We start from the raw sequence: 24169 nt of genomic DNA on the forward strand, positions 1-24169 counted from the left end.
TCTTAACATGTAAAAGATGAGTATACAACAATGCCTTTCAAACCCATTCCTTCCATCAACGCCAAATCCCATGAATAGCTCACATCCTCATAGAGCCTTGATACTTTGGAACACCTGATTTGCTTGTAATTTTTCATCGGCCTGAGCCAGATCACGCATGACCTGTCGCTTCTGCTCCGCCGTCATCTCTTTGCCCTCAGTTGCCGCCTTCCATTTCAGCAGCATTTCCTTGAGGAGCGTGTTGCCCTCCTCCACCTCTTCCTGCGAGTATTTGTCAAGCGAGGGCGCAGGAAGTTGTGCCTGCCCATTTTCAGTTGTCGCAGAAGTGAAATCTTCAAGCTCCTCAGCCTTCTGACGAGCCATGTTGACAACCTTATCCGGGAAGCGCACGAGCTCGGCCACATGAATACCAAAGGACTGGTCACAGATTCCTGGCTCCACGCGGTAGAGAAGAGTGACTTGGCGCTTTTTCTTCTCTTCGGTTTCAGCTTCACTCTCGCCCTCATTGCCGTTTCCAATGAATGCCACGACATGCAGGTTCTTGACGGCTTTAGGATAACGGTCTGCCAAGGCAGTGAGCTCGTGGAAATGAGTTGCGAACAGGCCAAAGCACCGGATCTCGGTGACAATATGTTCCGAAATAGCCCAGGCCAAGCCGAAGCCGTCGTATGTGCTGGTTCCACGGCCAAGTTCGTCGATGATAATCAGGGACTCCGAGGTGGCAGACTTGAGGATGTTGGACGTTTCAAGCATTTCCGCCATGAACGTCGATACACCCTTGAGCTGCGAGTCGCTCGCACCAACTCGAGCAAGAATGCAGTCGAAAATGGTCAGCTCGGCCTCTGTACAAGGGACGAAGCAGCCGATCTGTGCCATGAGTGCAATCACACCAATCTGTCGGATGTATGTAGATTTGCCGCCCATGTTGGGACCGGTGATGATGAGGAAAGACGATTCATCACGAATCAAGGAAACATCATTCGTAATGAAGGAGATATCGTCCTGCATCTCCATACAAGGATGACGAGCTTCCTTCAGAACGGTGTTTCCAGTTCCCCGGGGGTGCATCTTTGGGCGAACGTATCCCGAAGGTGCATGCATCGAAGCATGGGCAAAGCTCACGATGACATCTAGGTGTGCGAGTACCCCAGCGACTTGCTCCAACACCGGGCAATACGAAGCGGCAACATTGACGACCTCGTTAACCAGACCGGTCTGAGTTCGGTTGTAGTTCGAGGACAGTTGATCATGCTCTCGGCGAAGGGACTGCATGTTGGACGTGGTAAAGTATACGCCGTTCTTCTGGGTCGAACACTCTTGGTACTCTTTCTTATTGCGAATACGGCCCGCCTCATTTCGAGTGAGACGGAAGCACCAACCGTGCACCCGGTGATTTTCCATGAAGAGCTTTTTCTCCATGTCTTGATGCAAATCCTTGGAAACTCGGTGGTGTTCCATATCCATGTCGTGTCGTAGCTTATCCAGCTTCTTCCTGATGACTCGCAAGCTGTCATCGAACTCGGGCTTGATAATGAATTCATGATTTTCCAGAGCAGCAAGATCCACTGTTGTTTCAACCATCTCCTCCAGCATGGCCAAGCTGTCGGAATAACCACGGAGCTTAGAGGTGTATTCCGTCTCTAGAGGGGTCTGGTACTGCTCGTCTATCACATCACTCAGCGCGCTTACAAATCCAGGCAGACGAATGGCAACCTGGTATGCTCGGACAACATCTTCCAAGTTAGCCTGCTTCCGCTGGAAGCGTTTAGCCAACCGGTAAAGATCCGGAATGGAACGCAAATGTTCCTCCTGCATAGTCTGACGCAGTTCAGTGTTAACAACAAATGCCTCCACCAACTGCTGCCGTTGCTCAATCGCACCCAGATCCATCAGAGGCTGCTTCAACCATTGGGCTAACAAGCGACTCCCCACGGGCGTCTTGCAGTGATTCAGCAAACCGAACAAGCTCATAGTCTTAGCCCCGTCCCGCGGACCAGGCATAAGATTCAGCGCCCGCAGCGCCGAGGCATCAAGCTTCATATACTGCGACAGATCATGCTGGTAGAGTTGGTACTGGCCGAAGTTCGTAGGATCAGTCAAGACATTAAGGTACTTGATCAGCGCCGACGCAGATCCCATAGCTAGTTTCAGCTCCGTCTGAGGCAGTGTACCGGCAGAACGCTCATCCCTCAACAATCTCGTAAGATCCTGCTCGATATCCTTAACACCGAAATCGGCAGCAGGCCTCTCGGAGATCGCAATACCACAACTATCTGCGATAGCCCGGATCTTCGCCAGCTCGACGTCCTTGCGAGCCGTATCCATGGTCACAAGACACTCTTTCACACCGAGCTGGATGACCAAAGACTCGAAATTGGAGTAGATATCGTTATCGAGGAATTCACTCACGCCCAGCTCGCGCACGCTCGCATCAGCAAAGCACACGCCGACATTCCGGGCCTCCGCTGCCCGAGCGGAGATCTTCACGGCGAGAATAATAGGCGCAGAGTCCATTGACAGCGCGCCCACGCTACCGAGCTCTTCTTCCACGTCTTGCAGGTTGCCAGGACTGGCTTGCTTCGCCAGCTTCCAGTTGCTCTTGCCCGAGCCGGCGGAGGCGAAAATCTCAACGCGCTTGTTTAGTCGGAAGAGGGCTTCGCGAAGGAAGTTTCGGAAGACTGTGACGCTCATTGTGACCGAGGGAAGGCCGCCTGTTTCGCTGCGGCCTAGGTTGCGCAGCACGGAGGTTGTTTTGTAGACGGTGCGTGCGATGAATTCGGCATCGGCGCCGTGTGCAGAATACCAGTCGCCCCGGTCAAATACGCGGATTGTTTCATTATTATCGGGTGCAGGGAGGCCACGGTAGAAGCCAATAAAGCCAACTTCGTCGTCGACCTGCGTCGATTCAGGGTTTGAGTTAGTGAATGCTGTATTGGTGGGTTTAGGGAATATTAGATAGCTCAATCCATACCTTCAAGTCAGGTCGGGAAGACATGGTGTCGGTTGATGTGAAAAGAAATGCAGCAAAGGACAACGCAAATGCTGGTATCAGGGTAGTTTGGACGAGTCCAATTCGACGCGCTTGAATTCGTGTGGTCCGTGCACGCGTCGCGCGTTAAGTGGGCAATTTTGGTGGTTAATCCGTACGTAGAAAGTTTATGATATTTACATCGTTTTCGTCTTGCTAGCTAGTTGTACATGTAAGTAACAAGGGGAAAAAAAATTAACAAACATTAGACATGGCGAGGGTTGACTTTTCTTGTGGTAGTGGGATTATGATTGGGCGTCCGAGGACCTAGTTGCTAAAGTACTACCTAAGGTAGTTTCATGCTAAGAGACATATGGTAAAGTACAGGGTATCGAGCGCTGATGCAAGACCGCGAGCAGACCAGCTCCGCGGATGCGAGGTATCCAACAATGAAAGACAAAAGAACACACCAAAAAAAAAATCATAAATCACAAGAAAGGAGTCTGCACACAAGATGCAGACTTCTCCCAGTCAGCCTTCAGCTGGGCGGCTCTCGCCCCAATGTCTTTGGCAGAGACATCCTTGCAAGACTTCAACACGACCGACTTCATCTGGCCAACAGTAACCACACTGATCCAGTCACCAGCCACCTTTGCATCCGACAGAATCTCAAGACACATCTCTACCTCCTCACGAGGAATCTCGTTGCGGACTGAGTCACGGACATGCTCGACCATCACGTCGAGTTTGAAGGGTTTACGTTGGGCTGCAAGCATGGCTTTGATACCATTGCCCACATACCCAACGGGACGCAACATGGCCAGAATCCCAGCTATCTCCTCCGCCCGATCGGCGGCTGCACGTCGTAGGAGCTCGTTCTTGGGAGGCGGAGGGGGAAGCTTGGACTGGCGTAGCTCCTTGTTCTTAATGCGATCTAGCAGGCTCTGGCGGCGGCTTATTGTTGCCGTCCGCTCCAGGGGAGTCGTCTCTGCTGACTCTGAGCGCATTCTCTCGGCCTTCAAACGGAGCAGACCGCCCTTTAGATCCTGGAGTCGTTGCTGGCCTTTCTGGAAAACCGTAAAAGGGGTGAGCGATTCGTGGATTGTAGAAAGACCGAGAGACTCGATGAACAAAGTAGCTTGGTCCTCCTCATTGGCATCCCGAAGGGCCTCCGGGGCCTTTTCCCACAACAAGTCCAAGGTTTCTTCGAAAGAGTCTTGCAAAGCTGGGGGCTGCACGTTGGCCTGCACGGTACGCTCCATGCATATTTTACCGAGTCCATAATTTGCCAGGCGATATGAAATGTGTTTCGCTTTCGAACTCTGCTCCCAGACCCACACAAGACGCTGCAAGTCTTTGATCTGTACCTTGCGCTTATTCCACAGGCGGGTCACGCTGGGAAGAAATTCTCGGAGGTCCGCAGGGGTATTTGCGCCATTGTGTGCCATGTGAATGGAGAAAGCTTGCACAAATGAGGAGTGAAGGTTGAGAATGTCGTTGAAAAATGCGGGCCGCTCAATCGCTAGGGGTTCCGCCTTCACAGGAATAACCTTCTCAAAGTTCAGGGTTCGTTGCTTTGAAGGGGTCGCGGGTGTCGAGGACACGTTCTTGACAGGGGCAGCCCGTCGACTCGGGGTCCGACTTGGGGTCTTCGCAGGCGAGGCCTTCTTGGGCGAGACATAATGGCCGCTGCGTGGTGAGGAAACGGATAATTCATTGAGTCGCAAAGTTTTCGAGGGCGTGCCTTCCTCCTCAATTGGTGCCTGTCTGCTTCCATTGTCGAAGTTTTCGAGTTCCTGCAGTTTGCGTTTTTTGGAAGGCGAGACCGGAAGGGATGCTATCTTCTTTGCAGGCAGTTGCGGAGTGATGCCGGCTTTGGTTGTCCGAGCGAAGGCTTGAATGGCTGGCTGGGCAACGCAGCTTGACCGGGAAGTGCGCGGCATCGCGACTGCTTTGAAAAATTTTTGCCTGTCGAGGAAGAATAAATGAAGCAAGGGCGATGGATACAAGTGTATTATAATAGACAAGGTAAGAGATACCGAGATATTAGAGCGAGCAAGAAGTTGGAAAGTGTACAAGTGGAAAGTGGGAAGTGGGAGGAGATGTCCGAGAAGGTACAAAGGGGAGACGCGTTCGAGGGCGCGTTGAAAATACACGCTAGCCGGTTTAGGCTAAATAGAAACGCGTGAGCGCGAACTATAAAATCTTCAATTCAAGCATGGAATATAAGACTCGTTTCAAAAGGAAGAGAGAAAGTCTTAATATAATGAATTCCTGAAAATATTGTGTATGAAAGATATCAGCTCCATGGCCAAGGCATTCTCGTCACTACGGTAATAGTACTCCGGCATTGGAATGTCACTGTGTCCAAGCTCAGCGCCTCTACATTTCTCCGAACGCGTGGGATGTCTGATGCTAATGTATGGCAGAGAATAAATTCCAAATCAGTCTTTACTATCGGGAAATAATTGAACAGCTACATTCAATTTCATGTTGCGCCCTGGGCAGACCAGGTGCGTTGAAAACATGGCATACACGATCTCCAAACTACATCGACATCAAACAAGCATATGTTGCATAGACATGGAATTCTTCGTGATATTGGCGAAACGACCAGCGCCGTGATAAAATAATGACATAAAATTGTCGCTCAAGGGCGAAAGGAGCTTATTTCTTTCCACCTAGCCAGCCAGAGACGGTCCCCTTGGCTTCAGCGGCTTTTTGCTCGACCTCACGATCAATCTGATCAACACCGCTGTTGAGCTTCTCCCGATTGGCATTGAACTTGTTCTTTGCTTCGTCGCGGAGCTCATCAAGCTTATCTTTGCTCTCCTGGGCGAACTCTGGGATACGTTTGCCCTCAGCGCGGGCTTTGGCGATCTAGATTTGGATGGTTAGTATTATATGACACATTATCTGCAGTGCAGGTATAGCACCAAGGACAGGACATGGCTTACAGCATCGTCGATATTGGCACCGGCTTCCTTGCCGAAATCCTTGCCAGTCTTCTCGGCGTTATTTGTACTTGGGAGCTTCTCGCGTGCCTTCTCAGCGTCAACTATAGCGAGAGAGAGAGTCAGCTTAATGTTCCGAGGCAGTTCAATATTAACCGAGGAATTTATCAGACAGAACACTTACTCTTCATTTGGTGCTTTGCTGCTGAAGGATCGCCGCCGGCAGAGTACAAGTAGTATCCGCCTGCACCCGCCGCAGCGAGGCCCAGATACATGGGAACCCGGTTCTTCGACATGATGCTGTAGTGTAGTGTTGGGAGTAGAAGATGTACGGAGTAAAGCGTGTAATTGAAGTAGATACTGTGGCTAACGGATCGGAGTATCCCTGGTTTTATAGGTAGTTCTTAACACAGAATCGACTATGACGTCTTGTTCCCAGTCCTCGTGCTAGACCCTTGCCTCTGCCTTGTATTTTCTCTTATTCTCCTCTCCTCTCTTTCCTTTTTCTCCTTCCCAGATGCTGTTTTGCAATTGATATATCCATTGGCGATTGGATCTTGTTTTAGTAATAATTCCAATCCCCAATCCCTCTTGAATGTCTACAATAACGTTTCCAACGGCGTTCATAGAAGCGCGCAGGGTTACAAGTGGGGACGAACTCAACCTTGGAAGGCCCAGCCCCGGAAAGCTAAACTTCCCGTCGACGTCACCTGCAAGTCATCGCTGCCTCATTGCTATCCGGTTCTGGGATTCTTCCTACTATCCACATATGGCTGGCTATTGTCGCAGAGCAAAACTTCTGGGCCTATGTACGGATGATCCATAGTATGCTATACTAGTAATAGGTGGTTCGGGTCGATCTTGTACTCCACATCCTTACTCGACCTCCTGAATGCTCCGTTCGCAAGCCCATTGGTCTATGTTTGCATGACATTTTACATTTGTCGAAGAATATATTTGCACATGTGATCAGGAGAAAGGCATATGCATTGCAGTCATATTTAGTTCGTAACCGATGTCAAAAACCTTCATAATTGTAGTCCGTTAGAGCATCAGGCACGATCCGCCCCAAAAAGAATATAGTAAGACACAAAACGAAAACGAGAAGGCGAGATAAGGAGATAGAGAATGGGAGGGGCTCGAGATGGGAGAGATGGGAGAGATGAAGAGTCCGCGTAGAAAGAGAGTGAAATGCAACAACACTCAGCCACAGCGCAGACACCAAAAATGAAAGGGTAACCAAATGATGCACACGACTCCATCCATACAAAACTTCCCATGCGAACGCCAGGACATGCAGCTCAGGACCAAGAACTTCTGAAAAAAAGATTGCCCTCCAGAACCGTCCGAAAAAAAAGAGATCATAAACACAAACATAAGACTCCCGAACACAAGTAAAAGAAAGATGGGCTATGTTTCCCGGTCGTGTATCAGTCGTCGTCAAAGTCGTCAGTTCATCAAGGGCTTCTCATAAGCATGTATGAGAATCCCCGAAATATATAGAGAAACAAGAAAGAATCGGAAGAGCCTAGAAAGGCCATTGGGCTGAATGTTGGAAGTAGAGGGAGCGGAAAGAGTGGTTGGGAGTTCGAGATAGACGGGAAGGGAAATGCCAAGTATACATAATGATGATCGCTCTCCAGCTAGTTGCAGGAAGCGACGATGACTTTCATATGTAGAATGGTGTAGTATGGTATAGAATAGGAGGGCTGTGTCCAGACAATTTACAGAAATAGCTTGGCTGCTCCTTTGTTCTCACTTGTGGCAACGGCCACAAGAGCCTCTAGGCGACCCATGCCCGAGTGTCGGGCAGGAGAGTCCGAGAAGACGTCGGGCCTAGGCTCCCGGTCGTTATGGGATTCGTAGCCGTCCGCGTGGGAGGACTGGCGGCCACATATCTATGTCGGCGTTAGTAACCGGGGCGATAGCCGTCCGCTCGAAAAGGAGTTCCTACCGGTGGAGGGTGATCGGAAGGCAGTGAGGAATCATGAGATTCGATATATCCGCTGCTGTGCACAATCGCGGGATGATATTCAAGCGATGCGGTGGATGGGGTATGGACACCCTCACTGCTACTGGAATCCTCGGGGGAAGTTCGCGTGCGGCTCCCAGTTGAAAGGCTTGGGCGATGTCCCCGATACTCTTCAGGGCTTCTCTCAGCCATTGGGCCGAATGCAGGCTGGTAAGATGACGATGGCCGGGAAGAGACATTTTGGAGTTCCGCGAGCGTCTGTTGACTCCATTGAGTAGCGGAGGCAGTGGATGGACGTCGGTCTCGGATATCCAGTCCGGTTAAGTTATGATGCAAAGACATATCCCAGGATACATGGCCTCGTCGGTGACCGGGGCCGGAGATGGGGGGCGGTGGACGGTGGGCTGGCTGTGTGTAATTGAATCCAGATCCAAAACCGTGATTAGTTGGACGATGGTGGCCATCCAGCTGCATTGGGCTGGTTTTCCGAGTGGGAGGGGTTATCGGCCGTTGAACTACTTTGTCGAAACTTTCAATTCCGGGGAGTCGGGGCGGATGCTCGCTCGAACCGTTCACGCCGAATGAGGCCGGGACATTGTCGGGCGTATGGTATTGGTTCAGGCCACTAGTCGCAGGACGTGGAAACCCTGTGTAGGAAGAAGGGTGCCACGTTCTTCTCCGCATCTCCGCCTCAGCCGCGCTCAAGGTGCCCTCATCACGAGATGCAGAGTAATGCGTGCTAGTAGGACTTGCAAACACGCCAGCGGCATTCGGATAAGGTGCGCCGGCGGGTGTGTGGTATGCCGGGGGATACGCATTGCCATGCTGTCCAAGGAAAGGGTTGCTGCTCGTTGGGACTGAAAGACGACGGGCGGCCGTCTTGCCTTCCCAGAACCCATGGGCTGTGCCAGACATGGGCGACGCAAATTGGGGACTTCCCCCAGTAACAGCAAACATATTGGAGGGGGTGTACGGTGATCCAGCTGTCGAGGGACCAGGAACGCCACGGATTTGGCCTGGGGGTGTGCTCGGAGGTTCTCCCATCGAATCCATCGCCAGTCGGGATCGAGCTGCGGGGTCGTTGGCCATGATCAAAGGAGGGGGGCGCCGCCGAAGTTCCGGAGGTTGGCTGAATGTCGAAGCGGTGGATGCAATACTCGAACTTGACAAGTTCCTGCTATGACCCCGGGTATGACCACCAATACTGCCCGCTGTGCCTGCCCGCGCCCGGCCTGGTGGCCGCACTCGATCTGTCCGGACCTGACGCTGGAACCGTGTGCCCGTGGCCGCTAGCGAATCTCCGGGGATTTCCTCATTGACATGGACCGTTTGAGCGTGCTGGCGGAGGTTGTCGAGTCGGGAAAACCGCCGAGAGCAGTGGCACTGGAAGGGACGTTCACCGGTGTGTTTTCGAATATGGCGGGCCAAATGTTCGCTCCGGGTGAAGCTCAGATTGCAAGGAGGGAAAGAGGTGCAGAAAAACCGTTGGCCTTTCTTCTTTTTCGAGGGGGGTCCGTTACTCCCCGGATTTTGATCATGATCGGAATCGTCCTGTTCTCCCTCGGAATCGTGCATTGGTTCGTCAGACGTTGACGGTGTTCGAGCGTGGGTTAAGGTTGTGCGGGATGAAGTGTCGCTACCGCGGCTGCGGTGTGAAACTCCGTCCGGGAACTGCTCCGTCGAAGAAACGTCCGGTGTGACCGGCACGCTATTTGAGATCGCACGAGGTGTAGCTGCTCCGTCCATCGCGTGGTCTTCAGGGGCCGAGTTGTTGACAGGGAGAAAGGAAGCCATAGCGACGTAAGAGGGTGGGAGGCGGGAGTGATGTCAGGTCTTCGGAGAGCCAACTGCGAATGTTCCTGACCACCAGTGATCGCAAAGCCGACAATCCGATCGGAATAATCACCCCAAAACCAGTTGAAGTTCTATATGTCACTATACCGAGTCGGAAAAACCGCAGCGCTACGGAGAAGTCGGGGTGAATCAAGACGCGGAGTCTGGCCGGATTGACTGTGAACATTTGCGCAAACTCAGTAACCTGGACACTACTCGAGTGGACAAAAAAAGAGAGGGAAAAAAACGAGAGACCCGAAGAGACTCGGATCAGTTCCAACACGTACGATTTGAAAGTGCGCTTACTCTGAGAGAGAAAGAAGAGAAAGAGGGGCGGAAATAGAATGTGTACTAGGATCCCAAACGCAAGGGCGGGGAGAAGGTCAAGAATGTAAGAAATAAGAGAAAAGGGAAGGTTATTAGCTGATCGCGATCATCTCTGAAATATTTCCAAGAGAGAAAAAAAGAAAAACGAAAAAGAGATCCGACCAGCCGGGTAAAAGAAAAAGAAGAGAGAAAAAGACCAAGGTGCAGTATATATGCAGGATATATATACTATCGAGGGAGGTTATAGAAAAGAAAACAAAAAATGGTGACGATGAGAGAAGAAGAGGCTTATCAGGAAGCGAGGGGCAAAAAAAGAAAAGAGCAGAGAGCAAAGAGACAGGAACTCGAACAGGAACTCAAAGACCTTCCGGGGCTACCGATGCGAATCATTAGGTGTTTCACCAGATATCCGCGTGTCTCCATTTTATCCAAAAGGCACCAGGCACCTCCATGATTCATTAGGGACTTGGACTACTTGGATCTGGAGCTACCTGGAGCTACGTGGACTCGATTGACCTGGAGATCCAAGTCTAGACCTAATCCTGCCCCCCCGGTCGATATAGGAGTCTATTATAGAGGGACGTTAAACCCTCGAGGACTGGTCCTTGACGTTAACCATCTTTTCCAGACCCTGGAAATAGACACTGCCAAGCATCGACAAGTTTGGTTCTTGGGGAGAAAAAAAAAGGTCGAGACTCTTGGTGGAGTTTTTAGGGTTAACCTCGATATACTCCCCATTCCCCTCCTCTCAACCACATCCACCACCCCAATCCCCCTTACATCGCGTGGATGTATCGCACCTCGTCATACTCTTACCAGAGAGATGGTTACGCGGTAGGGGAAAGAGTTCCGAATGGTCCCGATACGAAGTTTTCATACAGTATCCTTTGCTCGAGCCCTTCTATGGAGGATCTCACATTGGTCCGAGCCCATGATAATTTTAGATTTATACATGTAGACTGCGGGGGGTGTTGATAAGAGATAGATCTCATTTCCATATTGTACACATTCTATAATATGCATTCTATACATTCTATACATTCTAGAACATCCCGCTTTCGATATGTACTTATTTCTCCGGAAATGCCCTAGAACCAAGACCAAAATAATAATAAAAAAGAGCTCGTCACCTGGGGGATCCGGCAGCTCCGTTGAAACCGCATTCAGGCAACTCCCCATCTGAAACTTTCACCCCCTGGGACTAAGCCCGTTGGCCCATCGTGCCTGCGTCGCTACTAAACTTTCCCCCCACTTCCCTCGAGTCTGCAAACGGCAATTCCCAGGCTTGGAAGTTGATGTTGTACAACATCCTTAGATCCTTGATTCCTTGGTTCTCATGTACCTTAATGTACTCTATTCGCCTGGCTTTATTTAGCCTTGGGATCAAATATCCTGGGAAATAGATCGAGATCTGATGCCACGGCCGATCTGGATGATGTGCTTATTCCCTTGGGTATACTTCGTATTGTAGATCTAAAAGTTCTGACTCATGTACGGTACCGCATTGGCCCCAGATCGGCCCCATGGAAGTTCGGTTATGATCCAGCGAACACGATTGGCGGGTGGAAAAGAGGCGATATACACTCCTCTTCCCTAGAGACATGGTTCCCTTGAGCAAGGACGGTACATTACGTATTATAGTTTGTGGAATATGATTCGGGGATGTCAGCAGGTGCTATAAGTGAAATAGGTGAGGATGGGGCTCCTGCCGCTAGTCTAAATGATCGACAGTTTAGTTGACGTTATCTCCCACGGGAAAGCCACGGGAAAAGTCCCATGTGAAGTACGGAGAAATAAAACATGCAACGCACATATGGTGTCTGCCCCTATGGATATACCGGGGGCTCAGAACGCATGGATAGATCGTCGCTACAAATAGCCTACCTAGGGATGTACGAGAAGAGGGGGAAATCCCAGACCCGGGTACCTGTAGGTACATCTGCAGGGTTGGCAGGGAGGCGCACGGCCAAGTAGAGCCAGGTACCAAGCCGCAGGGCTTATCGATAAACCTGATTATAGTGCCGGGGCCCATCCGGGTCAGTGGATACATATGCTGACGTCTTTGACTTGTGAGATCTCCAGGGCTACGGCTGAAACTTCCACATCTTCCACGCCTTCCAGAGATCGGGATTTTATTATGTGGCAGTACTTTGGACTCCGCATGCTGCCACCCGTTTTATTGCCCCTGGGGTGATCCGTTTGCCTTTCCAGCCGTCTAATCTGACTGGTCATCGATCATTTACTAATCAGTCCAATCACAGGCCATGCATCCCATACCAGGTCCATCCATGTAAACTGTACCTGATCTTATCGGGATAGGTACCTGGGGGCCACGTAGGAGCCGCCTTATATGGATTAAAAAAATATTACTATAATATAGTCTCGTCTCATATGATAGCAGCATCTGCGGAGTAGTAAGATAGATACTAACATATCATCTAAAACATCAATCAACCTTACCACCCCTAGACATCAATCAATACACACATAGTACATACAATAAGTACTAACAGGAGGCTGAAAGTTCAACTCACATGTGAATTTCAGACCGGACGGGACGGACAAAGCGCACTTACCTCTTTAATCCATACCCATGCCATTCCCACAAGCTAATTGGACCAACCACCCTCACCTCCTAGCAACTGACATGCATCTGTCCCCTCTGCATCTAGGGCATTGAGTCAACATGCAGTACACATAGTTACCAGCTTTCAGCCATTTCAGAACTGCCTAGTGGTACACTGCGTGGGAGTCATCTGACTCTAGAACATCCAGCGCTCGGGTACTTGTACAACGCACTTGCAGATGTATATTACTCGCTTATCTGCGGCAAATCATATTTAATGTGTATATACAGAGTACATATGTACATTGTATGGGGATGATTTCCGATGCTCGGAGGTTTTTGCTTTGGGTTCTGTACGAGCTGACGATCTGACGATCTGACGATCTGGTCCCAATAACCTGGTACTAAGATGGTTGTCCGAATGTACCTAGCGGTTTTTTTGCTCCTAGTCAGGTACGCTAATTGTTCGCGTCTTGGCTTCGCGCCTGGTTGGTTGCTCTTATGTGCCGAGGTGCTTGTTACTTCCAAGGGTCTGTCGCCCATGGTGCGACGTCAACGTTCAGGTATTTACAGTTATGGTAGAATCTAATAGTTAAGACACGAGAGAGCTGGCATCATTCTAGGATTGAGTATAGAAGGAGATGATCGTTATGTAGCAACTATTGCCAGTGGAAAAGTAAAGTCTGAAAATGTGGCATTGATGCTTTGTTTACGTGGAGTCAAGTGTATAGTGAGAGCTTCTATTAGTTTGTTTCCGAAGACCGTTCACATTCAAACGTTTGAGGCTCAAATAAGCATATCCATATCTACGCAATGACAGGAGAATGGGGTCTTCCGCCTTTTCCCCAATTATGTTCCTTTCTCTTTCTCTTCTGATCTTCGGCTCCGACTCACTCTTTTCCTACAATATATTCTCCTACATCCCCATTTTTATCCTTCCCCTCATCACACTATCTTCACTCCTTTCCATTTCCCCAAAGCTTACCACCTCCTGTACATCAGTCTCTTCTGACACATCCTAGATGTGCCCCTAGGCACCAAAACACCTCTCAAAGGCATGGGGCAACTACTGTGGTGAACACCTTATAAGTGGCAACTGTAACGCAGGGATCGGCCAATATGCTAAAGTCAAAGTCGAATCATCATTTGCGTACAGTACGTCCCGAAACTGGTGCAACCGCCTACACTCTTAAGGTGATTCTCTAGCCCCACCGCCAAGAGACACTAGAACGTATTGGGAATAGCCCAGGAATATCAATATTCCTGTACCAGTCTCGATACCGTGATTTACTATTATTAAAATACGGTGCCTCGTCTCGTAACTGTATTGGCGATCCAAGGGAACTAGAATTTTCCATGGAAATGCCAAAAGGCAAACAATAGAGCTGAGGAGTGCCTCGACAATCTGGCGACCTGTCACTTCCCTCCCGCTCTGGCGCGATGTGTATCGTGTCATGCGATGTCCCGGGCCGCCATATCGCCACGAAGGACAATACTGCTGGCAAGATCCAGAGGGAAAAAGGCACTATAGATTGAAGACACACCATCTGAAGGCCCTCGTCAAATATGTGGAGCAAGGTGGGGTTCTTGAGACCTACGCTGGTGTCCCTGACAGTGTTCGCGAGCAGCTCTATGCCGAGGAGAACCAGCGACTGGATAAGAAAAAGAAAGCTGCGGAGAACTCTACAATGGGTTCCATGTGTCCTCCAATCAATATCACTATCCTCCCAGCAGGATCATCTCAGCAATCGATACACCCTCCTACTAATGACGCCATACTCACCGGGCCCGGCTGTACTGAATCAATCATGGTTGACGGCCTGCTGGATGTCGCTGTAGACGAATATACTGAATGGCAGCAATCGCGGGTGAGCAACGAGACTTTCAGGGAGAACATTAACAAAGCACACGATGTGATCCTCGAAAATTGTCTTGACCTTATGCAGATTTATAAGGATCAAGACCCAGGTTTCTTTATTAAGCACAGTGTGAAAGTAGGTGCCGCCCGGCGGTTCGTTCGTGACATCGGCCTTAGGGTAAATCGACGTAAGGAAGTGACTGGCAACGAAAATATTTATCTAGTCTAGATATATTATGTGCTTTGATTAGAGAACAGCCTATAGTTACTAGCGAAATCTGCTTCCTTCCTAATAACTGCCTTTCTGTTCTTGGGTAAGGCTTTAGCGTCGATCTCTCATTAGGCCATACTAAGTTAGGGGCCGCTGTATAATGAATTGTGTATGGTATTATATCTCTCCCTGTTATATTATATGCCGTTCTTTGAATGTTGGGCGGTAAAAATTGATGGCCATAGACTAGGTAAAGAGTATTTTATAGTGGCCCTCGACTTAGTGAGGTCTAGTTAGAGGATTCACGCTAAGGCCTTGGGAGTGGGTGGGCCCCGAGAACAGAAAGACAGTCGTTGGGGAGGAAGATGTTCTCGCTATCCACTGTAGCAGCATCTATAGCCTGAGACGCTGTAGAATGGCGCAAATTCCCGAAAATAGAAAGCGTGATGCTGTCTAATAGAAGAAAGAGCCCTACCATCTCACAATCGGTTAAAATAACCAAGTGAGCCATCGGTCACTGACATGTGCGAGAATATACAATTCTATGGCGAATCCAGATCTCCCTTAATCCCGCCTGGCAGGCTGTTTATTTTTACATGTGATGCTACCGTTATGTTCTCATGCGTGCTGAATAGACAAAAGGAAAGACTAGCTGATAGCGGCTTCCGGAAATTATTTTCAGTACCTGTTACTCTTATATTCGTTTTCTACCCCTAATGCCAGACGTATTAGGTTGTATATAGACTAGCCTCGGAATAAAGGTAATCCTGTGTTATTTGGACTACCCAACATGCATTAGGAGTATACCAATCATCTGAAAGTATTATAAATATAGATTCCTTCATTTCGCAGTCTAGTATTCTGATCGACTATACACTATTCTCAGCCTCGATCAACGAGCGGCTCTGTGGTGGCCTCTCCTAGCGAAAGCAGTACTGCCCCATCTTCATTGCGGTGAATCTAGACCGATGGCTAGTCATCTAGTTTGGCTTTCCATCCCAGGTTGTGCCTATCTCGAATGGTATATTGTAGTCGGGCGCTGTTGGTAGGTCTGGCCATGTAAATCGGTGTGGTGTATTGAGATACCTTTCCATATCCCTGTCAGATTTTCGTGTTGCTACCTATTCGCTTAAGAAGTTGCGAATCTTCGATATGTCAGAGTCAAGTTCGCGATTAATAATCCATTCTGAGATACTTTGTACCATGCCTATATGTCGATCCGAGTGGATGATACCCGAGAAGGATGTATCGTTAGTGACAAGCTCGTAGAGTGTGAAGACGACACTAGTAATATCATCTCGACCTTCGTATAGCCGTTTTTTCCTGGATACAGCCCGGTCGAAGTCGAAGAGGACGATCTTATGTGTGTAAGGATCGATCAGCAGATTTCGGGGAGCGATATCTTAGTGTATGATCCCTAGTTCTAGGTTGAGAAAATCCATGACTTGAGTAAGCTGTTGTAGCCACTCGAATCGAAAAGGGATCTTTGAATTGGCGAGAGTTCCTCTAGGGATATACTTCGTTGTGAACCTAATCACCCGGGACTCCTAGTCTTTAAGAATAACGCGATCGAATGGTATTACATTAGGATGTGGCGGTAGACTCTTGAGAATGTTGAGTTTATCCTAGGCCATTTGCATTCTTAAAGGCTTGTTTAAGACGTTGAACATGAAAACAACATTTTGGGGAATCCTGGATTCGTTTTCGTACGATATAAGATCAATGCACGGTCTAAGCCGGTCAAGCTCTTGGAGCTTAGGGTACTGAATTGTATGGCAATTTCCCAGCGATTCACAGAGTGAGAAAGGAACATATGTAAGAAATAGAGTATCATCCTCTTCCAGGTCTGTCGAAACCCCGGTAAGGAGCCTATTGTCGTCGACTGTGATAGCGCGAACTTCCGGCGATATATAATCGACGAATTGCGCCAAAATCGAGAGCTTCCTATCCTCTTTGGGCGGGAATAGTTTGGCGGTGCCTTTGACCTTGACCATCCGAAGTTGATCCCAGTCCCAGACGTTGCAATATGTTTCGGTGGAGGGCTTTTCGCTCGGGCCGCGGTAGTTTCTGGCCTTTGGACCAGAATCTGTCTTGAGGGTTGATCATGGCAAAATGGAATCCTAAGACGAGTGGTCTGTATAAAGTATCTCCAATGTGGGAGCGACTAATTTCGACCTAAGGATGATTTTCGTTTTCCTTGTATAGAGACACGGGCCAGGTCATGTGAACGAACTGGCAATAAGCCCCCCTTTCCCCTTGTTATATCTATACCCACTTTGAAGTGTCTTGAAAGTATCACCTGTCTAATAGTAATTCGAAAACCTCCTATGCGCTTTGAAGCCCTATAATAGATAAGCCAAGCGCTTAGATTGTGGTACGTATTAGTTAAATTCTCAGTTAGTCTGTTAGACATGGGAATCACATTTGACTGCGTATTCCTGCGCGCGAGATGATACTTATAATATCTGAGGCTCAGCGCTGTTATCAAACACTCGAAGTGTGACTGGGGTTGTATAAACTAAAACTAGTATACTCGGAAGTTTACTATAAGTAATACAGCTATATCCAAGGTTTATGTTCGAAGTAGTTCATCTTTGTCAATTCTTATATACTCCTTGCTTTGAAAATTCCTGCTTGATTTAGATTGTTATCAAGATTTCGTTTAACCATCCTACTCTTATATCTCCGCCTAAAGCCCTCCGCTTAATATGGCTACGCAAATCTCACTAAATCAAATGGGGACTGATGTCTGCAATCGTCTAGTCGACAGCCCTCAAAATCTCAGTAGTTGTCCTTGCGGTTGGTATGTCTACTACTCGGCTGTATGTTCGCATGTATACTAGGAAGTGAAGTACGAATGCGGTAATAAAATTACACTATTTGGTCGCCTTTAGCTTAGCAAAATACTCCTTAATAGGATTTAAATCAGGAGAATCTAGAGGCAAATATACTAGCTTTATACCAGCTTCTAAGTATATCTATTTAATTCTATCTAAGTGATAAAAGGATACGTTATCTATGCACTATCACTAGCATAGACTTTAGCTCAGGCCATTTCCTATAATGCTAGAGGAGCTGCTCAATAAAATCCTTAAAGACAGATATATCAGTTAAACCCTAGAACACTCGAGATAAAACCATGCTATCTTATACATACGTAGGCAGAATCTAATAATGCTGATCACGATGAAATTTCGATACTTAAACAGGTACAGTACCAAGGGGGGACCAACCTATTCGCCGGAAGCCTATCCTTTTATCACACCCAGATTCATCGATATAGATTAGGTGGTAAGACTTGAAGTCTAAGATAAAATAATGGTATTCGTCCCGAAGGTCAAGGTTGCGTTCTTGTGCCTTAACCCGAGCAGTCTTTTTTGACCAGCCTTTAGACTTAAGGGCGCAACTGACGCTCAATTTCATTACTCGAAGAGCGAATTCGTCTAGATACAAGGCAGGCTTTTCAATCAGATGGTCGCACAAGGCCTCGAGCATGACTAGAGTAATACTACAGGGTCGTCCGCCCTTATTTAGAGGTACCTTAACGCTACCAAACATTTTTATATTAGAAGAGATTCTCGAGATAGTACTCTTATTATAACTAGCGGCCTGTGCCATCTAAGTTATAGATAGTTCGCCACTGTGAATCATATCATAGATAAGCTCATGCTCGGAAGGGGCTAGGTTTTGAGCTATATTTGGTTAGACCACTTGTGATAGATTGTTAAGTGCGCCTCCTAAGGAAAGCTGCCTCGGAGGAGGGGCATAGAGGTATCAGATATATTGAAATTTCAATTAAATACATGCCCGAAATTACTATGTAACATACGTACGGTGAAATACACACGCAACTACCAGAAGAACTCCAAATGTAGACTAGTGCATCTTGGCATAAGGGGCAGGGAAGTCAATCGAAGAGTATAGTGGTTACACCAGTTTCGGGACGTACTGTAGAGGACCCGGAAGATCTTCAAAAGACAATCCGCACCCGTGGCAACATTGACCCACACAACGACAATTGTTGTCTGGCAAGAGCACGGCGACATGGATGCCGAGGATACGCCGAAACACCGAAAACATACCATGCAATTGTTATCCGTCGCCACGCGATCGGTTCCGTGGAACGTCCTGTCCCTCTGGGAAGGTACGAACGCCTCCCTTAGCTTGGCTATTAGTTTGTATTTTCTTATTATCGTTACGTCATCCATCGCCGACCTTCCTATAATGACCAACGGTAGCAAGGCAATTCTTCAAATCCACACTGATATCATGTACATCGTCGTCGACGAACATGAAGAGCCTACTGATGACTCTCCTTCATGTTAGAAAGCACAGAGACGACTCATCGATATACCAAGAGCCATTAGCACTTGTGCTAGTCTCAATGTCCTCCCAGAAGAATGGCTGCAGAACGTGTTCCATATTCAGAAACCATCGCTGGCCCTGATACCTATCATGTTCAAGACCTCTAGTTTCTCTTGTCGAGTGACTAAGTGCTTTATGTGGTATTCCCAATCCTCGCCGACTGTTCTCATTCTATGAGACGGAAGAATCAACCCCGGATCTCTAGTTCACATCTAAATATCAGAGCACAACAGATTCGGGTGTAATATCCCACTTTAGATAGATAATGCCATACAACTATATTTCTCATTAAAGCTGTAGTCAATCCATGCGATTGACATCATCTATCTGGTACCGAATCTTGAGTCGGTAACATGTACACCATGCTTGCAGTAGCCACATATTACCGTCCCAGAGAACCAACAATGGAGCTCACCATCACGGCAGCTTCTCGCTCCCAATTTCCAACCACTATCGTGTCGGTTCCTGGTCGACCCTTCTCGGCCAGCAGGCTGGTAGCAGACACCTGCGACGCACGGAGCACACACTCTTTGATCTCGACTCTTAGTCGGTCACGGTTGGATCGTAATGTACGGGAAGAAACACCGCCTCGGTTGACGATGTCCTGGACACGTGGCGCGAGAGAAGAGGCGAGGGAGCGCCAGTAATAGGAAGGAAGTGATGTGGTGTCCAAAGCCTGGAGAAGAGGCTGCAGGAGATTATATTTGTTCGAGGCCGCTGTTTGGGACTCGGGAGCTGGTTCGTCGGATGTGGCAGTGGAGGCCAAGAGAGGGTGTGGTGGTGGGCGGATGTTTTTGAGAATGCTCTCCAAGGCAACTATATCTTGGCATCGTGCAGAGGTGTCGGCAAGTGTTTGGTTCATGATTGGGAGCTGGGTGAGAGCCCGGGCGAGGGCATTCACGGATGTCATGATCGCTGTGTGCATGAACCCTTGTAATGTTGACAATAAGAGTTCTGGCTTGTAGTCGGCTGCAGTGCTTGCGCCTTTTGGTAGAGGCGAAAGAAGATATAGAGTTATGGCAGCGGTGGCCAGTCGTGCTCGGGCATCACGAGCTTGCTTATAGCCAGATGGCATTGATGACTGGCTATTGGCGCTTGCCGAGTTGGAAGACAAAGAAAATCGACTGATGGTCTGTTGTGCTCTTGACTTGACCATGTTCTCCGCGGGAATTACAAATTCTCCACGTAGAGTGCGAATGGCTTTCACCCGATCTAAACCATAGCCTTCATCGCCCTGTGTCGTGGCTGAGAACATTTCGCGCAGATTCAGAATTGTGTACGCTGCTCGCTCCAGTGCGCGGAAGCCATCTTTTCCAGGTGATGTTGCTCCATCCGGTCCTGATGATGGCGTCGGCCCTCGGCCTGTAATTTCAGAAACCTGGCTCTCCAGCTGTCTACCCAGAGTTAAGCAGCGCGCTACTGCCCTTGCTAGGCGAACAGTTTCAAGCGAGTTTTCAGCAGCAACACGAGCTTTGTCAGCTGCTTCCCATTTTTGTACAACCTCCTTTTGGAGGCGCTCGTACCCTTGAGTCACAGAAGCAATCTGCGTCCCAGATTCTTTCAAGATATTATCAGCGGCAGCCGTTTGGCTTTGGGTGTGTGAAAGCAATGGTAGTGCTGATCTGGTTGTCAATGCATGGATGTGTGTGTCGATCTCCTGAAGATCGAAGAGCACCCGTGACAATGGTGTTGATAAATCCAACGGGGTATCTGTTGCATTGTTTGTGCTTGTCACCAATGTATTGGCAAATGAAGATGGGGAGAAGTCAGGGTCTAAGAAGGCCTCATAGTCTATGTATGACGGATCTCCTTCCACCATGATGGGTCTAGACAAGTCCAATGTCTATCTCAATGGGGCTGCATAAAAGAGAAGAGCAATGAAGTAACTTGAGAAGATCTTTTAATCCAGCCAATCAGGGGAATGTAGAGTTTGGAATTAATATGTCTTCAATGCGGCTCTCAATGTTTTGACATCAGACGACTTGGTCATTGGAGGAGAGAGGGATATTGGCCTGGAGATAGGAAGCCCACATGGCCGATAACGGATCAGGTGACATTGATTAGTCACCTGATACATTCCCCGGAACCACCACCATAACCGAGCGAGCTACCTATGCGATAGAGTACAATTTTATATTTCAACCACAACAACTTAATCTAATTTCCACTATTGATTGATAGATATCGATAAGTATTTGTAGTAGCATCTATTATTTTGAAGATATCGAACACTTATATTATTCGGGTGTCAAAGATTACGTCGCTAGACTCTGTCACACCGGGATTCAGCTTACTCTCTAGCAAGACGGTAGATACCTACAATTTGTATATAAAAAACTAACAAAATTAAGTCACTTTTATCACGTCAAAAACTGCTCCAAGAACTGCTCCAAACATTACTTCAGCAACTGCTTCATGAACTGCTCTATCATAATAAAGGGATTTAAACATGTAGCTATTCAAGGGACAACGTGCGAATAGCACCAACTGGCTTGCTTAAACGGTATCGGACGAACAATTCCACCGGTGCTGTTTTGATATCCGCAAAGCTCCATAGATGCGAATATTATAGAATCAGTCCCTTTCCATCATACGAAGCCTGAATGATTCTGCCGTGATGACCACCCATATAAGAGAGAACCAAAATCTATATTGGTCTTAGACATTATCATGTAAAACATGGGAAATCACCTACTGGATGGATATGGCATCTGCGAAACGGTTTGTGATTCACTCGAAGAAGCATCATGTTAACGATGGCTCTCAACTCGTGGGTAGTGAGGCTCTGATTTCCATCAGGCCAAATTTGAGCGAGACACGACATAATTGAATGCGGCTTAAGAGGACGACTGATGTATCGGTAATGATTGACCACACGCCACGGTTTTGGATCTTCTAATCCCTCGTAGACACGAGGGTCGTCTTCTCTTTGGTTTGGGCTAGGAATTGTTAGTCCCATGCTATAATCCAATATTTGACTGTCTACTTACTTCCAACGTTCTTGATCTTTCTTTCTGAAGTTTACAAGTGAGAACCATTCATGCGGTCCGGATCTTCCAGCCTTGATGTGAGACTCAATAGCCTCCTCTACATCCTGGGCATGCATGTATGAATCACGCTCTGGTGGAACATCAAAACCCTCCTCGTATTCCATTCTCGCAATTATCGGAGCGTATTCAGGGGAATGCTCAGTTAGGGCATCCTGTATGTAATCATTTAAGGTGGTGAATTGTATATCCCGTGGATCATCTTCCAAGTGGTAAATGTAGATTGGATATTTCTCACACAGTTTATCGGGGTGTGGTCGAAAGAAGCACGGGTCAAATTGGAGACCTTCGCCATGTTCCGGGGCCAGGGATACTTGGAATGCTTGAACTCCAAGCCTCTGGAAGTCTTCAAGAGAAAGGAAGTCAGGCTCAAGATCTCTGGCTTGTTGAACAAGAAAAGGCACGAGGCTGATCTTGTGTCTCGGCCATATTGAGGTGTTTTGAAGGAGTAAAAATGAGGAAAATGTGGAAAGAGAAAATGGTGGACGGTGTAGGTGTCATGCGAACGTTCTCCCAAGGTTTACCTATGTATGCATACGTGTACATGTGTAATCATGGATCCGAACCACTACCCTACAGTTGATGAATTCTCCTAGTTACGCTTCAAAATTGAGGTCCTTAGTCCCTCTCTAGAGCTTCTAAGATTACCTAGCCTGGAGGTGCCCAGGTGAAGTTGGCTGATTAGCTAACATCCAGACGAAGCCCACGGGATTTTTAAGGTTGCTAGCTATGTATATTTAGAGTTCACGGACTATATCGGCAACTCAACTAGGCTGAGCCACATAGGTAGAGTGTATAGGGTCAGAATCCAGAATAAGAGAGTGAAATACCTGGCTTAGCAGAAAGAAAGTTGTTCAGAAAGTTCGAAATTGGGCATAACGTGCTTTTAAGCAGGCATATGGAAATTTATGATAGCTCAGATCAAAGCCAATGATATGGGAGCATGAATTTGAGACGTGTTTTTACTCTCTACGGCAGATGAGTGGTTAAAAGTGGTCACGCCGGTCTTGATTGCATTTAAGCCACAGCCCGGACTCATAAGAAACAGAGACAGGTAACAAAAAGGAAAAACTAAAAACCAAAAAGGACCGGCAAGACTTCTCACTCCTGTTTCTTCTCCTCCTTGTTGGAGGGGGTGGCCACTAATTAACTGTTAGCACAACCACTCGATAACAGTGACAGTTCGGCGTAGCAAGAAAAATAAATAGGAATCAAAACAGCAACACGACGCAGAGTAGCAACAAACGAAGAGTAGCAACACACTTCAATACATCAAGACAGGACTTAGTTCTACGGTAAAACACGAGTATAGCGGCATTTGGCTTACCGATGGTTGTGGTGGCTGCCGAAGGAGCGCTGCTTTGGAGGCGGCTGCTAAACACACAAGGTACGTCAGCATTTTGTTGGCTTATTCCGTAGAATTGTTTGGGAACACGTACCCTCTGCAGCAGTCTTGGCTGTTCATACGTTAGCCATTCCTCTGTGCGGCACAACAGCAACGGAGAAACGGAACAACGGAGCAACAGGGCAACGGAGCAATGAAGCAGTGAAAGACAGCAACATAAAGAAGAATGGAGCGAGAAATAGATGAGATGAAGCGAGAGATTAAGTGAGAGTGAGGTGAGAGTTAATTTTGGGTAAGATATCATGGAAACAACATGACATGCCCTTCTTGGCCTTCCCGCCTCGAAAGATGCGGTGCGACTTGCGCTTTTTCTGTAGCAATCACATCTTGAGTCAATATAAACTTCCCCAGAAGCAGGTATATAGGTCTTACGGGGAGTGGGAAGAGGGACATTCTGTTCAGTGACCCCAATGCCCTCAGGCGGTTGCAATTCTCCTCTGTGTGCCCAGGGAAGTTGCAAAAGTGGCAGAAGCCCTGTCATATATTAGTACGTATCCCGACAGTCTATATATGGAATATGATGGTCATGGTAGAAGTATCATTGCATTGAGGATTGGGAGGGATGCAGGAAAGAAAGGTATGGCAGTGGTGATCAACACTAACACAGGGCTTCCGCGGCGGCTGGGCATCTGCCATTGGGGAGATCTTGTTTTCTTTATCAAA

The 24169-nt window shown here is 48.0% G+C and overlaps 7 protein-coding genes across 7 annotated transcripts; 1 reads left to right on the plus strand and 6 right to left on the minus strand.

Moving 5' to 3' along the window:
- Window positions 1-87: 87 nt before the first annotated feature.
- LCP9604111_2580 (mismatch repair ATPase MSH2) lies at window positions 88-2995 on the minus strand (the record flags this gene model as incomplete). The annotated part of the gene is made up of 2 exons (XM_039070073.1): window positions 88-2895; window positions 2972-2995. 2 exons carry the CDS (start codon window positions 2993-2995, stop codon window positions 88-90), a joined length of 2832 nt encoding a protein of 943 aa, XP_038931332.1.
- A 461-nt stretch (window positions 2996-3456) lies between these two features.
- LCP9604111_2581 (DNA replication factor Cdt1 C-terminal domain-containing protein) lies at window positions 3457-4911 on the minus strand (the record flags this gene model as incomplete). The annotated part of the gene is made up of 1 exon (XM_039070074.1): window positions 3457-4911. The coding sequence occupies one exon, from the start codon at window positions 4909-4911 to the stop codon at window positions 3457-3459; it is 1455 nt and encodes a 484-aa protein (XP_038931333.1).
- A 724-nt stretch (window positions 4912-5635) lies between these two features.
- Window positions 5636-6218, minus strand: LCP9604111_2582 (uncharacterized protein; the record flags this gene model as incomplete). The annotated part of the gene is made up of 3 exons (XM_039070075.1): window positions 5636-5848; window positions 5926-6026; window positions 6107-6218. 3 exons carry the CDS (start codon window positions 6216-6218, stop codon window positions 5636-5638), a joined length of 426 nt encoding a protein of 141 aa, XP_038931334.1.
- Window positions 6219-7646: 1428 nt separating this feature from the next.
- On the minus strand, window positions 7647-9688 carry LCP9604111_2583 (C2H2-type zinc finger protein; the record flags this gene model as incomplete). Its single annotated transcript, XM_039070076.1, has 2 exons — window positions 7647-7820; window positions 7877-9688. 2 exons carry the CDS (start codon window positions 9686-9688, stop codon window positions 7647-7649), a joined length of 1986 nt encoding a protein of 661 aa, XP_038931335.1.
- A 4386-nt stretch (window positions 9689-14074) lies between these two features.
- On the plus strand, window positions 14075-14707 carry LCP9604111_2584 (uncharacterized protein; the record flags this gene model as incomplete). Its single annotated transcript, XM_039070077.1, has 1 exon — window positions 14075-14707. The coding sequence occupies one exon, from the start codon at window positions 14075-14077 to the stop codon at window positions 14705-14707; it is 633 nt and encodes a 210-aa protein (XP_038931336.1).
- A 4729-nt stretch (window positions 14708-19436) lies between these two features.
- LCP9604111_2585 (putative Golgi transport complex component Cog5) lies at window positions 19437-20873 on the minus strand (the record flags this gene model as incomplete). The annotated part of the gene is made up of 1 exon (XM_039070078.1): window positions 19437-20873. The coding sequence occupies one exon, from the start codon at window positions 20871-20873 to the stop codon at window positions 19437-19439; it is 1437 nt and encodes a 478-aa protein (XP_038931337.1).
- Window positions 20874-21620: 747 nt separating this feature from the next.
- Window positions 21621-22208, minus strand: LCP9604111_2586 (uncharacterized protein; the record flags this gene model as incomplete). The annotated part of the gene is made up of 3 exons (XM_039070079.1): window positions 21621-21701; window positions 21750-21993; window positions 22045-22208. The coding sequence occupies 3 exons, from the start codon at window positions 22206-22208 to the stop codon at window positions 21621-21623; spliced, it is 489 nt and encodes a 162-aa protein (XP_038931338.1).
- Between the last annotated feature and the right edge of the window lie 1961 nt (window positions 22209-24169).

Source organism: Penicillium roqueforti (assembly GCF_015533775.1).
Source record: "Penicillium roqueforti strain LCP96 04111 chromosome Unknown scaffold_03, whole genome shotgun sequence".
Classification (NCBI taxonomy): Eukaryota; Fungi; Ascomycota; class Eurotiomycetes; order Eurotiales; family Aspergillaceae; genus Penicillium; species Penicillium roqueforti.